General features: G+C 38.9%; 1 protein-coding gene and 1 long non-coding RNA gene across 6 annotated transcripts; one reads left to right on the top strand and one right to left on the bottom strand.

Annotated features, from left to right (window-relative positions):
- Positions 1-131: 131 nt before the first annotated feature.
- Positions 132-25,115, bottom strand: LOC105216565 (chondroitin sulfate proteoglycan 4). Of its 5 annotated transcripts, none has more exons than XM_011191129.3 (14): positions 24,967-25,115; positions 16,826-17,881; positions 8,589-8,785; positions 8,297-8,527; positions 8,054-8,235; positions 7,406-7,988; positions 6,320-7,348; positions 5,929-6,180; positions 4,709-5,859; positions 4,490-4,643; positions 4,126-4,426; positions 3,635-3,997; positions 2,657-3,572; positions 132-2,566 (listed from the first exon to the last, which is right to left on the bottom strand). In XM_011191129.3, exons 2-14 carry the CDS (start codon positions 16,905-16,907, stop codon positions 874-876), a joined length of 7,134 nt encoding a protein of 2,377 aa, XP_011189431.1. In that variant the 5' UTR covers positions 16,908-17,881; positions 24,967-25,115; the 3' UTR covers positions 132-873. The 5 variants fall into 5 exon arrangements, with proteins under 5 accessions (XP_011189431.1, XP_011189430.1, XP_011189429.1 ...); XM_011191128.3 differs by having other exon boundaries at positions 25,002-25,104; XM_011191127.3 differs by having other exon boundaries at positions 24,805-25,066.
- LOC128920172 (uncharacterized) lies at positions 9,284-12,447 on the top strand. The gene is made up of 3 exons (XR_008470286.1): positions 9,284-11,644; positions 11,730-11,865; positions 12,174-12,447. It is a non-coding gene; the product is annotated as an uncharacterized LOC128920172 (long non-coding RNA).
- Positions 25,116-25,148: the final 33 nt, after the last annotated feature.

Genomic DNA, 25,148 nt, shown 5'->3' with positions numbered 1-25,148 from the left:
CTGGTATTATCATTTTTTTTCCAACAAATTAAAACTCATTTATTTAATTTTTTAAGAAAACACAAAGAAATGCATTTATTGTCAAATTCTTAGACTATAAAACATATTCGAATATCGCGCTTACACTACTTAAACATATTTCGCAAAAATACACAATTTTGTATATGAGTACGTAATATATAATAAATATATAGATATATATGTATATAAATATCTATAATTAGAGATTTTGACAGAATCGATCTATATGTTATAGAATTTTTAAATAATTTGGTATCGAAAATATGGCCGGCATATAGCTAAGTACAACAAACTAAATCGTACGTTCATATATATACTCATATAAAAACTATATATAGTATACCACTGGTACGATAGACCCCCAATATAAATATGGAAGTGTCTGTGTAAATGTATATAAGTATATAAAATTCTATTTCTACAAAAGGAAAGCATTCATTGCCCTCTGCGTAAAATCGTAGTAACTTCCGAACAGTTGATGAACATATGTATATATAGTCTGAACTGTGACAATCTAAAAGTCTGAAAATCCGTCCGTCATAGTAAAATAATTGCCAGAGGTGGTCTTTGCAAAAGTGTTTAGTTCATAAACATATCATTTAAAAAAATTATATTCATTAGATGTCATTAAGTCTTCAATTGTCTGCCAGTAGTCTATTCACAAACTCTATGTAATAATCCTTAACTATTTATCTAATCTATTATACAATTATAATGAAATAATTTAGATTAAATATCTAGAAAACTCTCAGAAGGCACTTGGCGCTGCTTACGCAACTCTGAAACCACTCCTAGGTCGCACATTCTTCCCTTAATTCCCTTAAATCTAGAGGCAATAACCCCAGCCGCACCTTAAACCCAGTACTGATTTCTACGCAACAATGGATTACTGGCTGGCGCTGAAGGGGGTGTTGCTGTGGGCGCGCTACTCTGCGGTACCGTTGAGTAACCACCGAAATCATTGGCCATATCGCATGACGAACTCCATGTATCATTCTCCATATGATAGGGATTATAACGCTGTGGCAACATCATTTGCTGAGCATCATCGGTTTCATCACCCTCATCGGGATCATAATCGGGATAATCATGTTTGTACGACTCAACCGGTATGATCTTGCAATGTGGTATATTACTGAAACCAGGCAGTGGCGTAGAAGCGCCTGTTGCAGGCACTGAATCAGCCTCCGAGTTGGCGTAGTGATGATGGTGGTGGTGATGATGATGATGTTGCGGACTGACCGAAGTCAAATCCGGTGGACAAGGCAGCGCTGGTGGTTGATCCTTCGAAATGTCAGCTTTGTCGCGACGCAAGTAGCGTAACTTGAGTATCAGCATAACCGCCAAGATGCAGATGATGAGCACAATGAGCACAATCAGCAACGCGACGTAATTGAAACTGAACTCACTGGTGGCCATGGTGACTTTATCTCCGCTTGTATCCTGCGGCGCACGATACTCAATATGCACCACACTCTGTGCCGGTTGCACGGTCTTGATGTGCAACTGATATTCAAAGTAATCCATATCTTCCACTGTGAGCTCCACTGCATCGTTGGGCACGAAATAGACGACGCCGCTGCGCAACTCCTTATACGAAAACGTGTTGGTCGAACGTTCGTTTTGCGAGTCTGGCGCTAAGCCTGTGCTACGTATGATCTTCCGTAACTGTCCTGTGGTGGGCATGCGCGTTATGACAAACTTCGGATTGAATTTATTCAACTTCAGCGAGAGCGGATTATCGGCGACCAGCACAGACTGCAAGCGCACCTTACCCAACTCGTTCACCATAGAGATATTCGTGATTTTAATAACCGGCTCGACAGCGACCAACACGTCCACTGTGGCGGTATATAACGTGCCAGGCACATAGGCGCTCACTTGGAAGGTGTCATTGGAGCGATTAAGATCCGTTTGCATGTAACTGATTTGTGCCGTCTCCAGTTGGTGTTGATTGAAACGCAGTGTGGGCTGATGCTTATACACAATTATGCCATACAATGGTGAATTGCTGATGTTGTACGACAGACGTTCGTATTGTACATTCGTGCGCAACGAGATGTGTTCCAACTTCATAACGGTAGTGCTAGCGCCTTGCGGTACCAACACCGGATATTGATAGTCGGCGGGCAACAAGCTGATGGGTGCAATTTTAATTGTGAATACCTCATAAGCCGGATTGAATTGTCCATCAGAGACGGTGAAGCAAAAAGTGGTGGATTGTGGTGTGCCGAAGTGTACAAAAACAATGCGTCCATTATTGATATCGGCTTGCGTGAACTGGTTCGAGTAGGCAAGCAAATCTTCAGCGTGTCCATCATTATTTAACTTCTTGAGCACACCAAGTGTGGGTCCGCTCATCACATCGTAGACGATCTCGTCGGGTGCTGTATCCTTGTCTTCGGTAAGTAACATATTGCGCGTAATTGTTTGATTTTCACCTTCCACCACGGTCATCTGTGGAAAATGTGTAACGAGTGTGAAGGGCTGATCGTTGATTGGACTTATCGAGACTGGTACGGTGAGATTGCAGAGGAATATGTTGCTGTAAACGGAAAGAAAAAATAAAATGGTTGTGAGAACTTTTTCAAGGTCAACGTCGTAACTGAGGTCGAAGTCTTATATCTACACTTACCCCTGCGCTAAGTACTGCGACAGATAAACCGACATTAAAATCGTGTCGTCCAGCGTGTCTGAGTGATCGTGTATATAGTATACTTTCTTAGTTAAAAAGTCACTTGGCTGAAACTTCTGTATGGCTTTGAATTCGTGGCCTAGCCCAATACGGCCATGCATTGGCTTTTGCGTAGCCTCAATATAAAGCTCAGGATTATTTATGCCAGCACGTGTTTTCAAATACTCCAAAATCTTGGAGAAGTCCAATTTAATAGGCACCGAACCACCTTCATCCACTTGCAGTTTCGAGACAGGCAAAAAGCGTAGTAGACCACCCGAGGAAACAGATATTTCCACATTAAACTTCTGATCCAGCAAGCGATCACTGCGATCCACTACCACATCAAAGTAAAACGAATCATTTATACGAAACTCCATGATGACGGAAGTGTGTTCGTAGAAGATGCGTCCATTATCAATGTCATTCTGTGTGAAACCGGTGACTTCCTTCGAGAAACCATTATCCAAATATTCATTCACAATGCGTCCCAAACTCGGCGGTACTGTTATATTATAAAATATGTCACGTCCCTCATCCGAGCAACGGAAATATAAATGATCGCGTAAAATTTGCTTTTTGGTGAGCGGAAAGACGTGCAAATTCGTATTTCGCTCTTCAAGTATCTCCACAGGTCTTATGGCGATATTCAACAACTGATCTGTGGTGTTGAAGAGACCATCCGTGACCATAAATGACATTTCATTCCGGCGCGAAGTTGAGTCGTGTATAAAGCAAATCTCTTCGTTATTGATCTGTGCTTGAGTGAAGGTGTCAATTTTCTGCTGAAGATCGCCACGTTTGGCTAGATAACCACCATAAATATAGTTGACAATGAAGGTAATGTTATCGGCTGGTGTATCGTAATCCTGCGCCACTATAAGGATATACACATAGGTGTTAAAAGGATATATATCTCAAAAATCTGTTAGAACTTACTAAGATCCGTATACTTAATGATGTATTTGCCACCACTCCACACCTGCAGTCCGGTATTCGTAACCACCATTGGCTGTTCGTCATTGACCGGCACCACGGAGAATTCCAGTTCGAATGGCACACTCTCCTTATTCCTTGCTGTCGCTAGTAAAGTCATAACATCTGTCGCATTCTCATTGCCATTGTGAAAATACTGTATGCTGCCCTGATCCAGTTGTTTTTGTGTAAAGCGTTTCACTTTCGAATTGGCGGCCATAATATAGCCAGAAGTCGGCGCTATGGTTATTATATATTCCAGTATTTTACCACGATAATACTCTGAGAAAGGCTGTATGTCCGAAGAGCTGAGCTGGACCGTTTTTCCTGTGAAAAGTGGAGACAAATTTAGGTTTTAAATTTGTTACTGATTTGAGTGGGAGCTAGTTCAACGCTGATAGGGTTTCGATAAGGGAGCACCTTATTTTTTTATAGTAGCTTTCCAAAACCCTCACCTTCAACAACGGACACCACATTCGTATGCATGTACAGCTTCTCCGGTATAATAACAATTCTCAGCATCAAGTTCCGCAGCCACGTAATACCATTGGTGACATCAAACATGAAGTAGTCCATGGATTGATTGACGCCAGCTTGTATGTAGAACATTTTCTCTGTATTTATTGCGGACTGATCGAAAACCTTGCAATTGTATTCATCATCGAAAGACATGGATTGCATTTCCAAATAGCCATGCATGGGCGAAGAAGTAACCAAGAATGTAATATCGCCGGGAGAGATATTGGGATGAACGACCTAGAGGACACAACAAATATAGCTAAATATAGTAAATAACAGTTGTAAACTGTCTAGAAATACCTCCAGTACGTCGCGTGAGATCAGCACACTCGTTGATTCTTCCACATTAAGCGTCTGGTTCTTCTTCACCTGTAAGGGTTCCCAATAAGCTGATGGGTATATGCGCATGATCACCTCACCCTCAGCTGAGATGTTTTTGATATGCACGCGATAGCTGTTGAATAATTCATTTTTATTGAAGACTGATCTTATTGAAGTTTTCTAGAAATAACTACTCACCGCACTTTGTCCATGGATGCGATCTCTGTATTCCAGTAGACCAAACGATCGCGCTCAATATCCAAATGTGTAAAGTTAGTCAGCGATGTCAGATTCGATGATTTATATTGTCCCGCCGTTGTGTCATTGCCACCATTTCTCGATCTACCCAAATACATGAGTATACCGTAAGCGGGTGGCTTGATCACCTCATAATAGATCTCATCCAATTTCATATCCAAGTTAGTCTCCAATATGAAGTCTTTATTGCGTAAAATAACAAATTTTCCCTCCTGCACGATTGAAGCATTCGTCGGCAACATCGATACGAATGGATCAGAGGCATGCACCTCCAACAAGCCATTCACCTCATGCTGTCGATCAGTCACTATAAACGATGCTGTGCCCACATCGGGTCCTTTATGCTGAAATGCTATTCGCCTATTCGTAATGTCATCCTGACTGAAGGTATCAATAAAATTCCCCATCTTGTAGAAGGCACCATTCGTGCTCGAAACATGTATGTACAGTATATCCGAACGGTTTGTATTCACATCGGCATCCAAATACTGCAACACATCGGGACTTAGCGTGCGGTAACCACCACGCACCACGTGAAAAACGCGTTCCGCTGTGCGGTAGGGTGCATTATCGTTGATCAATTTGATGCGCACATCAATGTCGGCGACAAATTGTAGATCTGTGCCATCGGTGGAGAGTATGAGCAGATCGAATGAGTCTTCAGTGGATTCAGTGCCATCGTGACAGTAGTAGACATCATTCAGAAACAATTGCTCCAATGTAAACTCGGTTATTGGTATAACTTTAGCGGATGCCTCATCGTAGCGACAGAGTGTACCATGCTGCGGCGCTTCGGTGACCGTGAACTGTAGACTCTCATAGAGATTAAAGCGTATCTCAAAGTGGTTCTTAGTAATTAAAGCGCGTTCACCTTCTTGCACCAGCAGTATCTCACGATTCTGATAAGTCAATTTATCAGTATTGGACTCGAGCGGTGTGTAGCGTATTGTCAGACGACCGATTACATCATCACACTCTGCAACCGAAACCACAAATTCCAAGTAATCAACAAAGTTGGAGTAACTGGTGAGATGTGTTTTATAGCGTATACGATTCTTATCAATATCTTGTTGGGTGAATGAATCCATTTCCTGTGTAGAATATCGAAAACAATTGATTGAATTTTATTTTGAAATCATAAGCTCGTTACAGCTACTTACCTTGGCATATTTACGCGACCCTTCGACAAAGATTCCACCATATTTTGTTGGTTTCACTATTTTGTAGATTATATTCCGTGGAAATGTGTCAATCGGTACTGTCTCATAAGTCAATACGTCACTGGTCAATGCAAGCTCACGTGTGCCGTTAACCGCAACGCTTGAGGGTTTCACGGAATTTATGCGCAGGCGCGTGAAAGTGATGCGGAAATCAAAGGTTTGTGTGGTCACGAAGCCGTAAGAGGCAATGAACTGTAAATAAATTGAAATTAAGTAAAAAGCGTTCGATCGTTGGACAGCATAAATACGAGGTCGAGAGAACTGTGATCCGCGAGACGAACCCGGTACTCACACGCACCTCTTGTTTCGCTAAAAAGGTATTTTGACTCACTTTAAACTCATCCTGCCACGGAAACTCGGTGGCATGCACATATCTTATGTGTCCCAGTAGCATTTGACTATCGCTAAACCAGTCAACGTTCACCCAAGAAGAATCGATTTGACGTAACCGTTGAATAGCGCCATATTGTGGTGGCTTCACTATATCATAACGTATGTCGATGTTCTCATCTGCAGTGTTGGTGCCTACCGACAGATTAGCCGGACTTATGGGCAATGCTGATTTGTGTATCATAATCAAGCCGGTATTATTAACTAAACGCAGCTCCAATGGGTGGACCGACACTGGCAGATAGACCGTATCACTCGTCTCAATGCCATCAGAGACATGTAGGAGTACCTGATAGCTGAAGGCCTCGGTGGTGGTTGAGTTGTAGAGAAAACTCACCTTCGCCGCATTGACATCGGCCTGTGAGAAACTCATAGTCGCTATGCCATTAACTACGAAGCGCCCGTATGCCTCGGCGGGATTCGTTGAAGGCAGTATGGTATAAATTAAAGCCGTCGCTGCGCTATCCGGATCATCAATATTGAATAGATCCACATCCAAAACACGTTCAATACCCTCGATGACACGCAATATTTTGTTGATTGGTATCTGCAGTTGTGGTGGATCGTTAATGGGCGTGACATTGGCGTGTAGCAGAAACCGATGTTTGCCCAATATATTCTCTGGTATCTTATGGATATCGCCGTATACTTGCATATCCAGCGTAGCATGATCGTTGAAGTTCTCCATGCCGTTATGCACATATTTCACCTTATCCGTGGAGAGATCGACCAAATTGAAAGTGCGACTTTGCACGAAATTATTCTTCTCAACCGAAAACTGTAAAAGTTGTCCGTATTTCGGCTGTTGAACAACGTGGAATGCAATTGAAGTGTCGGTTAGGCTCGGGTATTTGCGCTTATCGATGAGCACATCGATAAAATGTGGCGATAAGAAGACGGTGCCGCCTTCAAGCAATTGCATTGGAGAGACGTAGAGCAGCTCCAACTCGGGACTTGTCTCGGTGAAAATCTATATGGAGAATTAATGATTTTTTATGTTCAAAACTAATACCTTACTCGGGCTTACCTTGAAAGGACCCTGATAGTCCGCTTTGATGCAATAAGACTGATCGCAATAGCAGATGAACTCATCGACACCATACTGATTGCAAATGCCGCTCTTCAAACACGGTCTGTGCTCCACACAAGGATACTTCCAAACACAATTTACGGCCAAATGATGTGAGACCTTCATTTGTGGAAAGCCCAGGTCTACGCTGTTTACTTGTAAAGCACGCATGCAACCCTTGAAGCTGAGATCATTCACTAGAAGACCTTTATTCAGCAAACGCCGACGCATATCCTCCTGTACGCCACCGAAGAATATGCTCTTCTCCAAATTGATTGTGGCTTTGCTATCATTCGCATGTACGCCACTATAGACGACATCGTCGAGTATTAGCTCAGCCATGGCGGCGCTGTAACGCAGCGAAATACGATGCCATTTGCCGTCGGCGACACTTTGATTAGGTGAAAGCTGTACGAGACTGCCAGCTTTATTGAATGTTAATTTCACAGCTTCTTCTTCGACCTCCAAGAGTACAAAGTCATAGCCGCCATTAAAGAAGAGCACCCCAGCCTGCTCCATGGTGCGAAATTGCATTGCCAAGCTGGAAGTAATGTGTGGTTATATATAGAGGTATGTATAAAAATAAATTTCGTCGGTTGCACTTACGACTCGCCGGCAGCGTTGGACTCTTTCGTCATCAAAGCAAACGAGTCTTCATTGAGAAAACTAATACCATCCTTTATGGTGCCATCAAATTCGTTGCTGCACGACCAGGTCACGCCGATGCTAGTCGTGTGGCCCGTACGCTCTTTGGCGCGTTTAATGATATTGATGTTGTTGTAAAATACCTGCAATAAACAACAAGCATATGTAGAAGATACCCGATGCCAACAGTTAGTTTGCGCTTACATCCGATATACAGCCACGAAATCCAACCACATCAGTCAAATACTCAGCGGGAAAATCGCCCACCCCGCCGAGGAATGTGCCAAAGTGCACATTCAATGCGGACATCTCGGCGGGCAGCGTTTTGCGCATTATATTGCCATCCACCTGCAGCGTTATGTTATTCTCATAGCGTTGCACCGCCACATCATGCCACTCCAAGTCATTTAAACGCTGCTTTTTGGGCGAGCGTAGCTGTAGTGGAGACGGTCGTATGTTAGTGAAAATGTGATATATTGAAGAGATCTCGTGTTACCTGTATGACTTCGCGATCAATTTTGTAGATAAAGGTAATTGCGGCGCCCTCCAGTCGCATGAGGCAGTAATCCGTACGACCCGCCGCCAAAAAGAGGAAAGCATTCTCTTGTTGTGTACGAAATTTCACGCGTATATTTGTGGACATTTTGGCCTCCTGTAGCGGCATCGTTATGTAGCCATCGCCGAAGAGCGAAACTGTAATGATAAAGTAGTCATTAGTGAGTTGGCGCGATGGAACTGGCATGTATTAGAGAGCAAAATAAATTTGATAGTTTTTGAGAACTTTTAGATAAAAGTCGTATTATTTGTAAAATCTTGACAGAAGTTAACAAGAAGTTCAGTTAAGCTTAGAAACATGACAACAGAGTTCAGTGAAACAAACCAGTGTATGGATATATCAGTTCTACAGCATAGTTTGGTGCTATTTTTCAAGGGATTCAACATAAATTCAACCAATCAAAAATCAACAAAATCGGTTCAGTTATTCTTGAGTTAAAACTGGAGCTACTAACCCGCCTTGTTTTATTTTGTTCGAGAATAAAAAGCGATCGATCTTAACAAACTAAATACGAATATTAATAAGGCTTTGGGAATTATGAGAACTTGAACGAAAATTTACTAATTCGCATCGCATAACATTCAAGCTGAATGCGGCGCTAACTGTGAATTTGTTAAGCCTTCAGTTAGGCGCCTTTCCGTACACTTCAAGCTTAAGTAGGCTATTCACAACAAATATGACCAACACTTTGAAGCAAATATAAACAAGCTCTAATTTTTTATTTCAAAATATCTGCAATTGTTGCATCTGTCAGTATCTGTTGGTTCACTACACCCACAACATCCATCAACTGTGCAGAAATGGCACGCAAACGGCAGCAGTCAACGTCTAGTGCAAAAACAACGATTTTGTTGAGACCGCAAACTAGCATGTGGCACAGTGAATGCTAAGCCTTGTTGAGTTTTTACTTTGTGGACTTAACACTTGATACTAGGCGTGTGAGTTGGGCAGCAGGAGGGCTGGGAGCCACTCAAACAGACAATGACAATTGCCTACAAATAAATACAGTCCAAAGTATTACGAAGCGCGGCTTTCTAGCTGTTTTATTACTTGCCACTAGAGTTGTCTGCCACAAGCCACTTATGCAAATTGAATTTATTATTTTGCCACTTCAACAACGAGTGTGGCGCACGCATTTCACGAAAAATATTTTTCTCCACTTTATCAATTGCGGCGCGTCCAGTACTTCATTTGTTAGTGTCGCCGTTCACAGAGACCGACATTCCGTTGCGGTGCGCGGGGCTGGGCACTTTTGTCACCCATAATGCGAACGCCAACACGCCAAAGACGCCGTTTGAAGTGCACAATGTTGCAATTGTCACTTCTTATCGTCACTTCGTGTGCCATACGAGACACGAATGCATGTCGGCATGTCAGTAGGTGTATCTGTGTGTGTTTGTGAAGAAACATGCACATTTGTTTGTGGCAGTGGCTTAAGCAATCATTTCTCACCAGACATGTGTCCTGCATATGGTCGCGAGGCATAGTTTGTGGCGTTGGAGATTCGGAATGTAAACAAATAAATAAGTGCGCACATATTTTAGATAAGCATAGTCTCGCTATTTCTTCATATGCAAGCAATTTTTTATATTTGTGTGTGAATGAGGGCGTTGCATGCTTCAGATTAGCAACTAGACTGTTGTGGATCTGTTTTGCACTAGTACGAAACTGCTATATTTCGGACTAAAATCTGAAGGTTGACAACTGAAGACCTGCTAGCCAAAGACTGCACCGTAAATGCGGACTATCTGTTTGACTAGCTGGTATAGTTTGTTCGATTCGCTACTCTCTAAGGCTAATATTAGTATTTTTAACTCAACCAAATATGAAACCAGTGTAACGAGGTCCATTATCTCCAATAATCAGCCACCTTAGACCCTTGAATACCCTTTCTTGTTATACATTCTTGTTATTTGTTAAGTTAGGTTATCTTTCACCCATAAAATTCACTTTCAAGTAGCAAGGCATCATTTCCCTCAATCGAGTGCCTCTTATTGCTCTCATTAACGGTATAAACAAATGCGTGTACTTAATTCACTGAAGTTGTTATTGTTGTACGCTTAACAAGCTACGCTCTCAAAGTTGATTTGTTTATTTATTTTCGCTTACATGTGGCATTTTAAAGTGTTGCATGCAGCTGCCTTATGCCACTTATGTTGATGCAGTCATTTCAGAGCAAATGTTGTGTGTGGTTTTATGCCAGCTAATGGCGCTGTAGACAACGGTGTTTGTATGTAAAGTAGCACGCAATGGTGAGAAGTTGCGAAATTTCGGCGTGTTACAAGAAACCGTGGATTAAGTGTGATTTAATGTTGTTTGTTTCGAAAAAACAAACTGGCGTAGTGAGTTAAAAAAGTGTACGCTGCACAATGAAAGAAGTGATTATAGAGTATGTATGTATTTATTTTTGAACTTTATTTTCTAATCCTAAATACGAAATTACAGATCTCGGAAGAATATTCTGGTTTACATATAGTATTGATAAAGAGAACATTATTCTCGATTTACATGAAAGAAATATACATATGCATATATTAAATAGTACAAGTCATCGCAGACACCCACAAGTAATCCTAGGCAGCAGCTGAGTGAAATGATTCAGGTGAACAGCAATTAAAAATAATTTCAAGAAAATGTTCTATGTCACTATAACGCCGCTGTTCTATTTTTAGGCACCTTACATCTAGATATACATGTATATGTGTTCAATTTCATAGTAAATGACAAGTTAAAGCTACGCCGAGAAGACGCTTTCCACATTCACTCATCGCGCAACGAATTTACCTTTGTGAACTTGTCTCTCTAGCACTCTGGTGGATCCACACATGTTTATATAAATATGTATATGGAGGAGTATAAATTCATGCCGATCTGCAAACCATTAAAAATATATTTATGAGTGCTGCACTTACTGTCTGTCTCTCTGTTGAGTTCTGAGAATATTTTTTGGCGTTCGTGCAACGTGCATTACAAAGGCAACAACAAAGCAGTGGCGTGTAAGTACCTGCTCACGGCCACTAATTAATGTTCTTCGCTGTGAATTATGATATTATTTTTTCATTTTTTTTCTCTCCACTCTAGCCAGTCATCCATTATTGTTGCACCATCAAAGCTTTGTCTTTCACGCGCCACACGTCGTGTTGGCTTTGTCAGCTTTATTGTCAATAAGCCGCCAAAGTTCATGCAATGTTTTGCCGCTAATTAAGCACCAAAAATGGTAAATATGTTGCTTTTCTATAAAGTTGTTTATTTATTGTAACAGCTAAATGCAGTGAGTCATGGCTAATAAATTGGAGCGGCTGTGACGATTCTTTTGGGCTTTGGCGTGAAAGAGCAGCACGTTTTCTTGCTAGCTAAATATAGCGAGAGCATAGTAAAAATAGATTTTATTGGAAAAACTGTGTGCATTATAGGAATGGAAGAAATATAGGCACGAAGATAGCGTACTAATGCTGGCACACAATCAGTTGCAACTATAAATATTTGTTTGTAACAACATTTGTTTATTCAAATTTATCTATTTAGATACCTGCCTGCATTTACATGGTGCAACTTTAATGATCTACACATAAAATTTAATGAGGCAGTCACGCCATTGACACCACACCAAAATCAAGCTTCTCAATTATGGTTAACAAAAGTTTTCAGCAAGCCGCGCTTAGCACGCTTAACGGTGACAACTGTGGGAATCTCTATTTATCTACCAGGTATTTATGTTTGTATATTTCTTTAATATTAAAAAGTGAAAACTCTGCTCGTTAATTTTTATAGACAATAAATGTTTAACTTTCTAAAATTATCACATATCACAGAGTAGATTTGTAAGTAGTTAATTTGTAAAGATAAAGATCGTTTAACAAAATATTTTTTCCACACTAAATGCATAATTTAACAAATCACTGAGTCCATGAGGAGTCTACAGTTTAAGGCAATTGTCTGCTTTATTTCTTCGATTTTTTTGTTTTGTTTCAAATCTCTTCCAAAACTATCCAATAATATATCTTTAAAATTCCAGAGGCCAATTCGACATATTTTCGAAGCTAGAGCAGTTTTAGTGGCCGAGCGTCGAGCAGGTGCTCGGCAGACCTTAAAGCGCGTTTTCTCGAGTTTTCATTTTCACAAGTGTTAGAAAACGGTGCCGGCGATAGCAAAAAGAATATATGTCCGATCGAAAAAAACCAAGGTGATCTAGCTTCAGTATTAAATTATCTTCTATTTGAACTAGAAAAGTTTGACAAAAGTATTATTTAAACTACTTGTTTTGCAACTTAAAGTCAATTTTGTTTCTTATAAAAGTGATTTTTTTTTTCAAACTTCGAAAAAAGTTAGAATTTTATAAATTCTTCGGTATTTTTTTAGTTCATAAAGAAAAGAAACTTATAAAAATTAAAAAAAAAGAATTGGTTCGACTGTTTCAGTACATCGCACGACCTCCATCACCGCCACCGATTTACAAGTGCAGACTCCAGGCGCTCCAGAAAAATACTTACAACTTTGAAAAAATTTCAATATTTTTTAATAATAAATATTATTTTTTAAGCCTTAAATATAGTACACTATTGTCTTAAAATTCCGTTTAGCGCAATCATTTCCTTCCCTTTCAAAAAAAAAATTGCTAAAAAACGCTTTTTTCTAAAAGCAGACTACTGCCTTAAAGCTAATATATGTAAATTTTGATTAAATCTAACTTGTAGTATCAAGTTGTGATCGAACTCATTGTGCGATCAGTAGTAGGGATTCTGTATGGTTTGAATATTGAATTTCTTTGTTGGTGCCTAACATCACTAAGCAGAGTCAACTACCCTTTTCCGTGGAAGTCAAGACTTAGTCACAATAAAAGGGGTTTTATCCGGCCAACGACTGTCACCTCGTCAGCATTCGTGATAATTATTTGGCGTATAATTTCTGGTTATAACCATAAGAACACCAGAACAATGCCTGGAACAATTGGAACCCATTTATGGACTTTTTCACAAAATGTTTTGAAGTTGATTGCAACAGATTTCTGTTCTGATTCGATTCTGATTAATGCTCTTTACGGCATCTATAGCGAGCTACATATAATTTAACGATTTTCTTCCAGAAGCTGGTGACTGATGGCGAAAAAAGTGCTTTCGACCGACTTACCAAAGGATTCCTCGAACAAAAATTGTTCTAACTTAAGAAAATCCCATAAGGATGTTACTTAAAACTTGTTTTGTATAAAATAAAGCTCATCGAGCAGAGTTCCAATAGAGCAGAGCGACGAAGAGCACCTTGAGAGCACTATACCCTGTGATAATGGCGAAATAAAATTATTTATGCGCCCAATAAATAATCCAAATTTTATTCTGTAGGCCTACTGAAAGCTGCTAATTAATACAGTTCTAGCGCAAATAATTTTTAGAAAAAAAAACTTTTTAAAAATGAAAAAAAAAAAAAACAAAATCTGTTCAACTTAAAAGCAAAATATTCATTAAGCAATATTTATTAACGCTTAACTTCATATTAACAAATAAATAAATTAGAGCACAATAAACAGCAACGCGTCGAATTTCCTCGGCCGCTTGGTCATCAGCATGAAATTGGCACGCCGAGCTGCACGGAAAATACATAAACACACATCCATAAAGATACTCATGCCACACAAAAAAAAAAAAAATATAAGCACATTGACAGCGCAACAACAAACGAAGACACACGACAACAAGGCTGCTGCCAAAAAATTAAAAATATTACAAGAATAGAACGCCGCAGCGGCCGTTAAAAGGAAATCGCGCGAAACGTGCAAATTCGCACAGCCGGCCGGAACGGCGGACGAGCGAAAGATGGCCGAAACGCGCCAAATGACCAAGTTGTTGTCGGCCAAATTTCAGTTGTTTGTGTTGTTGTGTTTTTCTTTTTTGATTTTTTTTTACGGGCAACACCGATGATTCATCGCACTGCTTTGAGCGCAGTGACGTCACGACAAGCAACAACAGCACAGCTAGTTTTTTTTATAAAAGAAAAAGAAAAATAAAAATACATGAAATTCACAAGAAAGGAGGATCGTGCCATAAAAAAAAACAACAACAACAACACACCAAAGTACAATAACACACCAAAGGGCAATAAAAAGTCGCTCGTTCGCCGTTTTATTTAAAGAAAATTTCGCATGCAAATGTGCGCTTATAGTTGCTGCATCCTGCCAGTTGCTTGTTTGTTGTTGTTGTGGTGGCTTTATTTTTTTTATTGCCGTCTGCATTGCTTTGTTGCAGCTGTGGAAAGTGGCGTGCACCCCAAGTCAAATGGCAGGCGTGAAAAATGCGCGAGCGCACGACGCGTTGTCACAGCACTTAAGTCGCTAGCGCATTGGTTGTCTGCTTGCCTCTCGTCTATCACTTAGTATAGTTTGTATGTGGATAGTATGTTAATCTGTTGCTACGACTGTCTAACTGTTGCTCGGCAGCGCTTGTTGTATGTCTGTTGCTGATTTTCTTTCATCGCAACAAGACTCGTTATTGGCGTGGCTAATCTTGATGTTGGCAATCAGTGGCGCAGTCTGATTTTATTTACTCCGTGGACTAACATATATATATATACATACAGGTATGTGCTCAAGTATATCTGGTTATTTTTACTTCAGTGGTGTATTTTTTTACAATTTATATTTAAATCTAAAAAAATACGTGAAAGCTGTTAAAAATTATAGCAATTATTGCAATTATAGCATAAAATGCGAGTTCCCTCAAGATAACTCCTTAGACAAATCGACAAGAGTATCAATAATAGCAGTTACTGACGAATTTTATATAAGAACGGTCTCGGTCGATATGGTCTGTATGTTTCTTCAGTGTATTTCCTAAATAAACTCATCACTTATTTCTCGAAGCAGATAGTTGATTTTCGGAAACAAGGAAAGAACTCGAGGATCTTTTCAATTTATAAAAATCGATCCAGTAGAGTAGGCTTTAAGAAAAGTGGAGACGACATGGAAACATCTTTCACTGTTCAGAGTTCGGAGTTCGGACAGGCGTTGAAACATCTCGGTTGTCATACCTCTGGTGTTCCAAGCGAACTGGCTGGAAGTTGGCGTCTCAGACAATTTGTGATAGGCTTAAGTCGCTACGGTTATAAATAAGGGTCGTTTTAGATATATTCGTGAGAGTCTTTTGACATTTTGACAACGCTATTGAGCGACATTTTTAACTATCCAAATGAAATCCTTCATGACAATTATTGCGAGGATCAGCTCTATACTTAAGCTTGGGTTATAAGTGAACTAACTGACTTTGTTTGATTTTTATAAATTATCAAACTCACTTTTGGGGTTGTATGAAATCCCACATCAATTTAAAAATCTTCCTTTAAATGTGCGCAAATATCTCAGTTAATTTAATAGACTATTTGATACACACCATAGTAACTCTAATTAAAAAATATATATGTATATATTCAATTTCCCTTTCAGCTCTTTGAAGTACCTACTTATAATTGGTATAAGCATTCAATTTCCACTCAGCAACAAACAATTGCTTGGATGCGGTTTAATTTATTTATTCGCATTATACCGAAGTACACAAAGAAATGCTCAGAGAGATGTTAACATGGAAACAGAAACAACGAACAATAACAAGTCACGATATTGCACTGCTGATACACTTTTCGTAGTACAACGACGTTGTTTCGGCTCTTTGTGATATTTTTATGCAATTATAAGTGAGAGAACTTGATATTTTGAGCTTCAGATTCGCTAATCTGGATGGTCTTTTGAACTGGAATATATCTTGAGGGATATGTAGAACATATAAATAAGATATAAAACTGTTGAGATGAGTTCATATCCTGCCGCGACTTCTTAGAAAACAGTCGATCTTGTGGCTCATAACCTCAAACTATAAAATATAGATTTTTAATGTTCAATTCATATCTTCCATAAAAAATTAATAGCAATTACTGTAATCAATTTCCATTCACTAATTTCCTCTTCCAGCTATTAAAAGCAATCATCATCACCGAAATCATCTACCTTAAAAACACGCGCTTCCGCCATTTATAAAACAAAATCATGTAAGACAAAGCATTCACAATTTCAATTTAATGATTTTACCCATTAGAACGAAATTATTTAGGGTTACGAAGACTATAAATAAAATACAACTGTTAGATAATAAAGATAATCCAAAGTAAATATAAAAGTATTTGACGTTTGTACCCACCTCTCATAGCACCAACGCTGTGGCAAAGCAGTTGTGTCACAACGAACATGCAACACAGGATACTCCAACGCAGCTGCGACATTTTTCCCCAAAATTACACACACGCACACAGCTGGAGTTGAGTTAAGTGTTGAGAGTGCTGTGTTAAGGAGCACGTGTGTTTCGGGTTTTTCGAAAATTTTGTAATTCAGAAAAAAATCGTTTGTATTTATTTTTGTATATGAACAATTTGTCCTGCCGCAACGAAATTTAGATTATTTCACTGCTCAGAACCCAGAGAACCACTGCGTACACCAAGATAGGAAGAGTGGGGAGGCGAGTATTCATTATCACTACACTTATTGCCGTTGCTACTCTTTCGCAGTTTGGTATTTTAATTTTCAATTTGTTCTTTTTGTTGTTGGTTTTTCAATTTCTGAATTTTCGGGGTGTGGGTGATGATCGCGATAATACCGCTGGAGTCATTGCTTGCCTTTAATTGTTTGTGCAATGCCTTTTGCCTGTGGCTCACGCGTATTTGTCGTTGAATTGTTCAAAATTGATTGTTGTTGCTGTAAACGATTGAATTCTCGCTGCGACTGACGTTGATGGCACACATCTGTTGCATGTCAGACGGCATTCGACATGTGCGTCCGTGGACTCTCCGCCGGCAAACGTTATTACTGTTGCGTACTTTGTTGTTGGTCGTATCATATACACTTATACATACATGTATTTGTTAAAGTATATAGTTAAAGTATATAGCTTGTATAGACATGAAAATGCATATTTATGTCCAATCGTTCGCGCACTCAATGGAGAAAAGTCATTTTTGGCAGCTACTTTTTATGTCTTTACATGAGTTACACTCGTGTTTGCTTTCATTTGTATATATTTTGGCATAAATCAAATTCTTTTTAAAATTGCGTTTTTCTTAAATTTCACTCACTACCGCTGACATTTGGCGTATACAAACGGCACTCGAGTTTCCGTCTTCTTTACAGTTTGTTTATGCAACATTTGCTTTCGAAGTCATAATTCATGAGTTTTTTGGGTTTTTATTCATAAATAGTTTACCTTCAAAAAATGAATGAAATTTCGTTAAATTTTAAAGGGCAAAAATCAATTATAAATTAAAATATTCACTAAATTTTTCTAACAAAAAATCACTTCCATCTCTGAACTCATATTCTTTCCTACACATATAAATATCTCTGCATACAAATCACGACTCTTTACTAATTTCAATCATGTCATATTTTTTATTTCTAGGACACAACAAAAACAAACAATATATCCCTCTTTGTTCTCATTAAAAATCCACTTTCAGCATGTTAAAAGCAACAATTGTCGCAAACGCATAAAGTGCAGCCATAAAACGTCAAACTTCAACGAATTCGTGCAGCAACCAACTGCCGGCGCAGCAGATGCACCGTTTCATGTTGGGCGCCTTTTAAGAAAATAAATATTAAGCAGCACATGTTCTGCAACAACAACAGCAACACACAAAGAGATAAGAAAAAAACTGTCACTTTGTGGTCACTTATACATATGTACATACACATAACTGTCTAAATGTTGCATATGTTATCGGCAATAAAAATCCCTCACGATCGTGGCTCACATTTTCGGAAATCAACTGATCGTGTGTCGGTGTGTTCATCTTTTATTGCATTTGAAACATGAAAATCGTTTTAATTTCGGTGTACTTTTGAATATTAGAAATCGTTTATGTTGCAGTTAACTGAGGCATCATGTTTATGTCAAAACGATCATATGTCAAATGGAGGAAAGTTTTTTGATTTCTACTGGCAGCAGCAACAATAAAAAAATTGTCGTACGGAGACAATATAAGTAAAATTGTAGTTCAGTTTATGACGCTATACAGAAATTATTGGTAATTTGAATGTTTCACAGTAGTCACTGCCAAATTTTCTTAGATTTACTACTTTAATTACAGATTTGTGATATACAAAACTTGGTTACAAATTAATTAGTCGCTCGACTGAAAAAATTGGCAATACAGTCAACGACATTTGTACGATACTTCAACGGATGTTTCACACCGATTAATCTTTCCTTCTCTATTGATACCATTAGCAGATACGGTTTCAATAATGGAGTAAATATTTTGTGATCAGATCGATATTATTCATAGCGGAATATTTAGTCATCAAATTTTGAAACCGTTAGTTCTGCTTTTTCCCGCCTAGATAAGGAAGCGAAGCGTATGCGTCTGGTGGTGAATGCGGAAAAGACGAAATATCTCCTGCCATCAAACAAACAGCCAGCGAACTCGCGTCTTGGCTCCCACGTCACTGTTGACAGTCATAACTTTGAAGTCGTAAATAATTTCGTCTACTTGGCAACCAGAATTAATAACACCAACAATGTCCGCCTCGAAATCCAACGCAGAATTACGATTCCCAACAGGTGCTACTTTGGTCTAAGTAGGCAATTGAAAAGTAATATCCTCTCTCGACGAACAAAAATCAAACTCTACAAGTCGCTCGTTATTCCCGTCTTGATGTCTGGCGCAGAAGCGTGAACGATGACAACATCTGATAAGACGACTCTTGGTGTTTTCAAGAGAAAGGTTTTGTGCAAGGTTAATGGTCCTCTGAATATTGGCAACGGCGAATACCGCAGACGATGGAACGACATAGTTCTACGAATAAAAAGACAGCGGCTACGGTGGCTAAGTCATGTTGTTCGAATGGACGAAAACACTCCAACTTTGAAAGTGTTCGCTGCAGTACCCGCTGTTGGAAGTCGCGGAAGAGGACGACCTCCACTCCGGTGGAAAGACCAAGTGGAAAGTAACCTGGGCGCACTTGGAATTTACAATTGGTGCGCTCTGGTGGATTCGGCTATAATCGCGTAAGCGGTTCCTACCGACATCGTCTTAAATTATTGACAGCTGTGTTCCCACATTGGATTCCTCGGTTTTCCTTGTTATCGGTTGTAAATACTGGTTCCAGAATAGATGAAGAATTTACGACAAATTCGATTTTCGACTGTCAACAAAGATACTATCACCAGGAACCAATAGCTCTAGCTATTTTGGAGGTCAGGAACAATCTCACACTAAACTCATTCAACCGCCCGCGCATTTTTAGACAGCCCAAAGTGTGAAAAGTCAGCAATGACACCAAATCACCGCCAATAAAATGTGGGTGAAACTAAAGATAAACCACATAGATTGCGTCGCATATTTTGCGCGGCTGACAGCTTTCGGTATTTTCGAATAACTTTCACATCACAAAATGCAACTTGACTTGAAAAGTCATATGCCACAAAGGGCAAAGACCTAACAGGCGACCGTCAAATGGCAGCATACGAGCATATGGTGGCGGTTGAAAAAAAAAAAAAAAAGAAAAAATAAAACAAAAACAACACAAACAAAAGTGGGAAACGACCTATGCAAGTCTGCAATTGCTGCAGCAGAAACAACAACAACAATAGTAATAACAACCGCAGAAACTGCAGCGGCAGAAGTTAACAACTTCAGACGCGACTAGGGAGCACGCATTGCAGACACTTGGGGCAAGCGTGTGCTGCTACGTATGTATGTATGTGTGATTATATATATGTATATGGAAGCATACATAAGTTCATTTGTGCGCTAAAAAATATGCAAGTGCGAATACATGCACGCAAATCATTTATAAGTGAAAATGAACTAAAATAAAGCAGCCACATCAGCAGCGGCGGCAGTGCAATGCAAGCAATAACAATACAACAACAAAAAATTATAACAATTTTGAAGCATTCATCGTCGCCCTACACCCTTTCTTTGGCTTGTCTGCACCCATTTCGAATTCAGCAAAAATCTGCAACATCCAACTTGCAACATGTAGCATGCCGCATATACGAAAAGGGAGCAATCAAAACATAATTTGTTGTGCAGAGCACAGCGTCGGCAATTGCAATTGCAACAACAACAACGACTTGTCTGTTGCACAAACGAGACCGTGAGTGTTCATATGTATAATATATAGATGTATATAAAGATATGTATATAGGCAGAATCAACGTATGCATGCACCTTTTGCCCATTTGCAACGCACAGCTCAGCATCAAACGGCAATGGCAAGCGACAGCTGGCGGCTAAATACTGCCTTCGCGGCAGTCAACAAGAGCAATATTCACAATACCAACAACAGCAACAACAGCACCAACAACAAACAGCTTTGGGGACAATGCGCTTGTTGTTGTTGTTGTTGTTCTCGTCATAAACAGGAAAGTGAATTATTTACGGATGAAATTCTAAATATAAACCACTCCCCCTCTTTGAAATAGAAGTCGCCGCTGCGTCGTTACCTCGCCGCGCGTCCCTTGTGTGCAACACGTCGCGTCCGTCGGTCGCTTGTGAGTTTTGTCGTAAGGGGTGCTGGAAACGTTGCTCCAATCTAAATTTGTTGCCTTTGGCGTTTTTAGTTGCTCGCCTTGACTTCACAAATTCGTTCGTTCGTTCGTTAATGAAGATGAAGTTGCTGTTGTTTGCTATTGTTGTTGCCAACACCAACTGTTGGTAGTGTCAACCGTTTGCCACCGTTCGTGGCATTGATTAATATTTAGTGGATATATGCGTTGTTGAAATTAATTGGAAAAAATGCACAAATATAGAATAATTGTAATATGAGTGCGCGCCTATCTTTCGTGTCTGTGTTTTTGGGTTTTTCGTTGAATTGATTCGGTTGGTTGTAAGGTAACGGTGGATATACAAGTTTTGAGAATTGTTTTTAAATAGATTTTTGGTAAATTTTATTCCTAGTAAATGTTTTATAGCCTAGGCCACTAATAGGTAAATTCAATTCGTTAGAAAAAGCTGCTTAAACACATATTTTTTTCGCAATTTTTATTTTCATAAAAAACTAAAATATTTCATTAATTTTATTTTCTTTAATCCATATAATTTAAATACTTATTAAATAGTTAAGTTATTATCGTAGGATCATGGAACATGTGTCTCTATCAAGGCGCCCAAATATCACTATTCACATTGACGACAACATCATTGACAAAGTGAATAAGTTCATGGTTGAGGAGAGAGGTGTCAGCATGAAGCAGAAAACAGAGGCTTCCCTTATGAATCTTTAGGAGAAGTCATGATATGTCTAGTGAAGGTTTGGTTCACCACTGCACTTCTTCTAAAAAAACTCGAACTTTCGTAAAGGGAAGGAAGGAACAACAAGCAAAAGTGATCGTTCAACAAACTTCTTCATGAGATCGCTGCTCTCCAAACCTTTATCGCTTCTGAAGTTGAAAGATCTACGGACAACATATAATGAGAAGACTGGACCTATACAGAAGTCTTCGCTGCTGGACAAATACAATGATCTGGCTTTCATTATCTTTGTGTTCCTGAAGATGAGATATATGTTTCGAAGAAAATGTTAAAACCAACAGAGGCCATGCAGTGTGAGTGATAACTGAATGATATGAAACTCCGTTCGGACAAAAAAGTCAGTTTTACTATTTAAATATAAATATAATAAATATTTCCTTAATAAGAACGTTTCATGAGCTCATTGACGCTATGAAGAGAGATTCGCTGAAGGATCTCTATTGTCGTGACTTTAGCGCTCTTAAATTCGTTTGATAAATATAAATATTCGGTTCTAACAAAGTTAAAGATGAATTGAGACAATAGAGAGAAATTCGCTGAAAGATCTGAATGAAATTAATCTCAAATCATTTTAAAATCAAAAATGGCTATATACATATTTGTATTCAGAATCATGAAAATGAATCTGACCTCATGTGAGTCTCATTTGATATAAGGTATGAAGCTTTTTATCTTTATAATTTTGTTGATTTTTATACTCTCGCAACAAATGTTGCTAAAGAGAGTATTATAGTTTTGTTCACATAACGGTTGTTTGTAACACCCAAAACTAAACGAGTTAGATATAGGGTTATATATACCAAAGTGATCAGGGTGAAGAGTGGATATCAAATCCGAATGTCTGTCTGTCCGTCTGTGCGTCCGTCCGTCCGTCCGTCTGTGCAAGCTGTAGCTTGAGTAAAAATTAAGATATCTTGATGAAACTTGGCACACTTATTTTTTGGCACCATAGGAAGGTTGCTTTCGAAAATGAGCAAAATCGGACCACTGCCACGCCCACAAAATGGTGAAAACCGAAAACACATAAAGCGCCATAACTAAGCCATAAATAAAGCTATGGAAATAAAATTTGGTATGAAGGATCGCACTATGAAGGGGCATATTTGGATGTAATTTTTTTGGGGAAATGGGCGTGGCCGCTCCCCCTACTAAGTTTTTTGTACATATCTCGCAAACCAATAGAGCTATATAAACCGAACTTTCTGCAGTCGTTTTTTTAGCCACTTCCTAATGCAATCCAAAAATGAAAGAAATCGGATCATAACCACGCCTACCTCCCATACAAAAGTTAGGTTGAAAATTACTAAAAGTGGGTTAACTCGCTAAGGAAAAACGTCAGAAACACTCACATAAGCAATGGCAGATAGGAGCTGCACTCAGATTTTTTTACAAAATGGAAAATGGGCATGGCATCGCCGACTTATGGGTCAAAAACCATATCTCAGAAACTACTCGACCGATTTCAATGAAACTTGGTTTGTAATAGTTTCCATACATCCCAATGATATGTTGTGAAAATAGGCCAAATCGCTTCACAACCACGCCTACTTCCTATATACCAGAACTTTGAAGACAATCTGAATCGTTTACTTTACAATATATAAAGTAAGTACTAGTGAAGATATCGGTGCAGAACTCTGCACAAATACTATGTTAATAGTGTGGCAGCCCCATTCTAAAAATCGCCGAAATCGGACCATTGGTTTTTAAGGCCCCATATATCGAATATGAGGACCTCGGTGCTTCAAACCTAATATTATGGTTTCCAACTTTCAATGGACTTTATACAATATATATGACGAATATGTGGGTCAAATTGTGTATTATATAATATAAATAAAGTTAAATAAATAAATTGCGAGAATATAAAATGTTCGGTTACACCCGAACTTAGCCCTTCCTTACTTGTTTTTAATTAATTTTTTCATGAGTTGAGAAATTTGTTTTTATTAGATATGACTCAATAACCTAAATAATCCTTAATTGATGCTAAATTTTTTTTTTATTAAAACATTTAAATATCATACATATCACTCAAATTGTTTAAAAAATTCATATAATCTCCTAAATTCTAACTTAAATGCCTTCGTATCACTTGCAACACTCAACTACCAAACTGTATAAATATCCAATAAAAGTTCATAACAAGATTCCGCAGTGCGTTGATGCATATAAAAGATTTCGTTGATTTATGTTTTCTGATGCTGCGATATAATTTCGTTCGCTTCCTCAAACACAGTAGGCACAATTTTCAATTTTCCCATAAACTTGCGTATATTTGTAAGCATTTAATAAAAAATAAACACATATGCGTTTAACAATTTTTTCTTGGAATAAATTCTTTATTTTTTATCCACGATCACTTGGGTATACACACACATCTTACATACGTACAATATGAGTGCGCACTGTAGTCGCTTATTTGGCTGAGAGTGAGGTCACAATGTGGCACGCAATTCGAGGCAAAGTAACAAATTAATTAGGCGCCGTTTGATGTTGCTTTAGCTTTATTGATGATTGATAATTGGGGGCACTGAAAAACTGAATTGAACTTTTTTTCATTTGTGTGTGCATTAAATGCCTTTGAATGGAAGTTATTGTTTGTGGCACAAATGAAAAGTGTGCAACCAAATTGAAATCACATAAAAACTATATTTTTATTTAATTTTATAAACAAAGCAGCATTCTTTCAGTAACACTTTTGGGCGCTAATTTCTATACAAAATTTCTTTTTTTTTACAGAAATTTGTGGACACACCAAATCCATTCACTTTGACACTTTACACAATTTAATCTAATTTCATTTAGAAAAACCACCAATTTTCCAGCGCCTACTGGCACATTCATTTCCTCGTCGGAGCGCACACACCTACATTTGCATTTATCCAAACATTTGTGAGCACAAAAACAATTTTTTTTGTACGCGATCGCTTTAAATATCGGCGACTCCCCTAAACGCGCCCACAACCGAAATAATATTCGATTTTCACGCTTTTCCTAACAACAACAAACACTACATACACACACATACAAATAAAATAGAGAAGCGGGCGGCCGAGTATTTACACACGAAACCGTTAGTGGCATCCAACAAAAGCGCCCAAACCGTCCAGCACAACGTACACTCAGAGACTGAATGAAGAAGTCAACTCGCACCAGCGCTAGCGAGCTAGCGATGGATGGCATAGAGACCGGCAAGTCGCACACTTGGCA

Source organism: Zeugodacus cucurbitae, chromosome 3 (genome assembly GCF_028554725.1).
Source record: "Zeugodacus cucurbitae isolate PBARC_wt_2022May chromosome 3, idZeuCucr1.2, whole genome shotgun sequence".
Lineage (NCBI taxonomy): Eukaryota > Metazoa > Arthropoda > Insecta > Diptera > Tephritidae > Zeugodacus > Zeugodacus cucurbitae.
The sequence above is the reverse complement of the archived record's forward strand: the minus strand, read 5'-3'. Positions and strand labels throughout refer to the sequence as shown.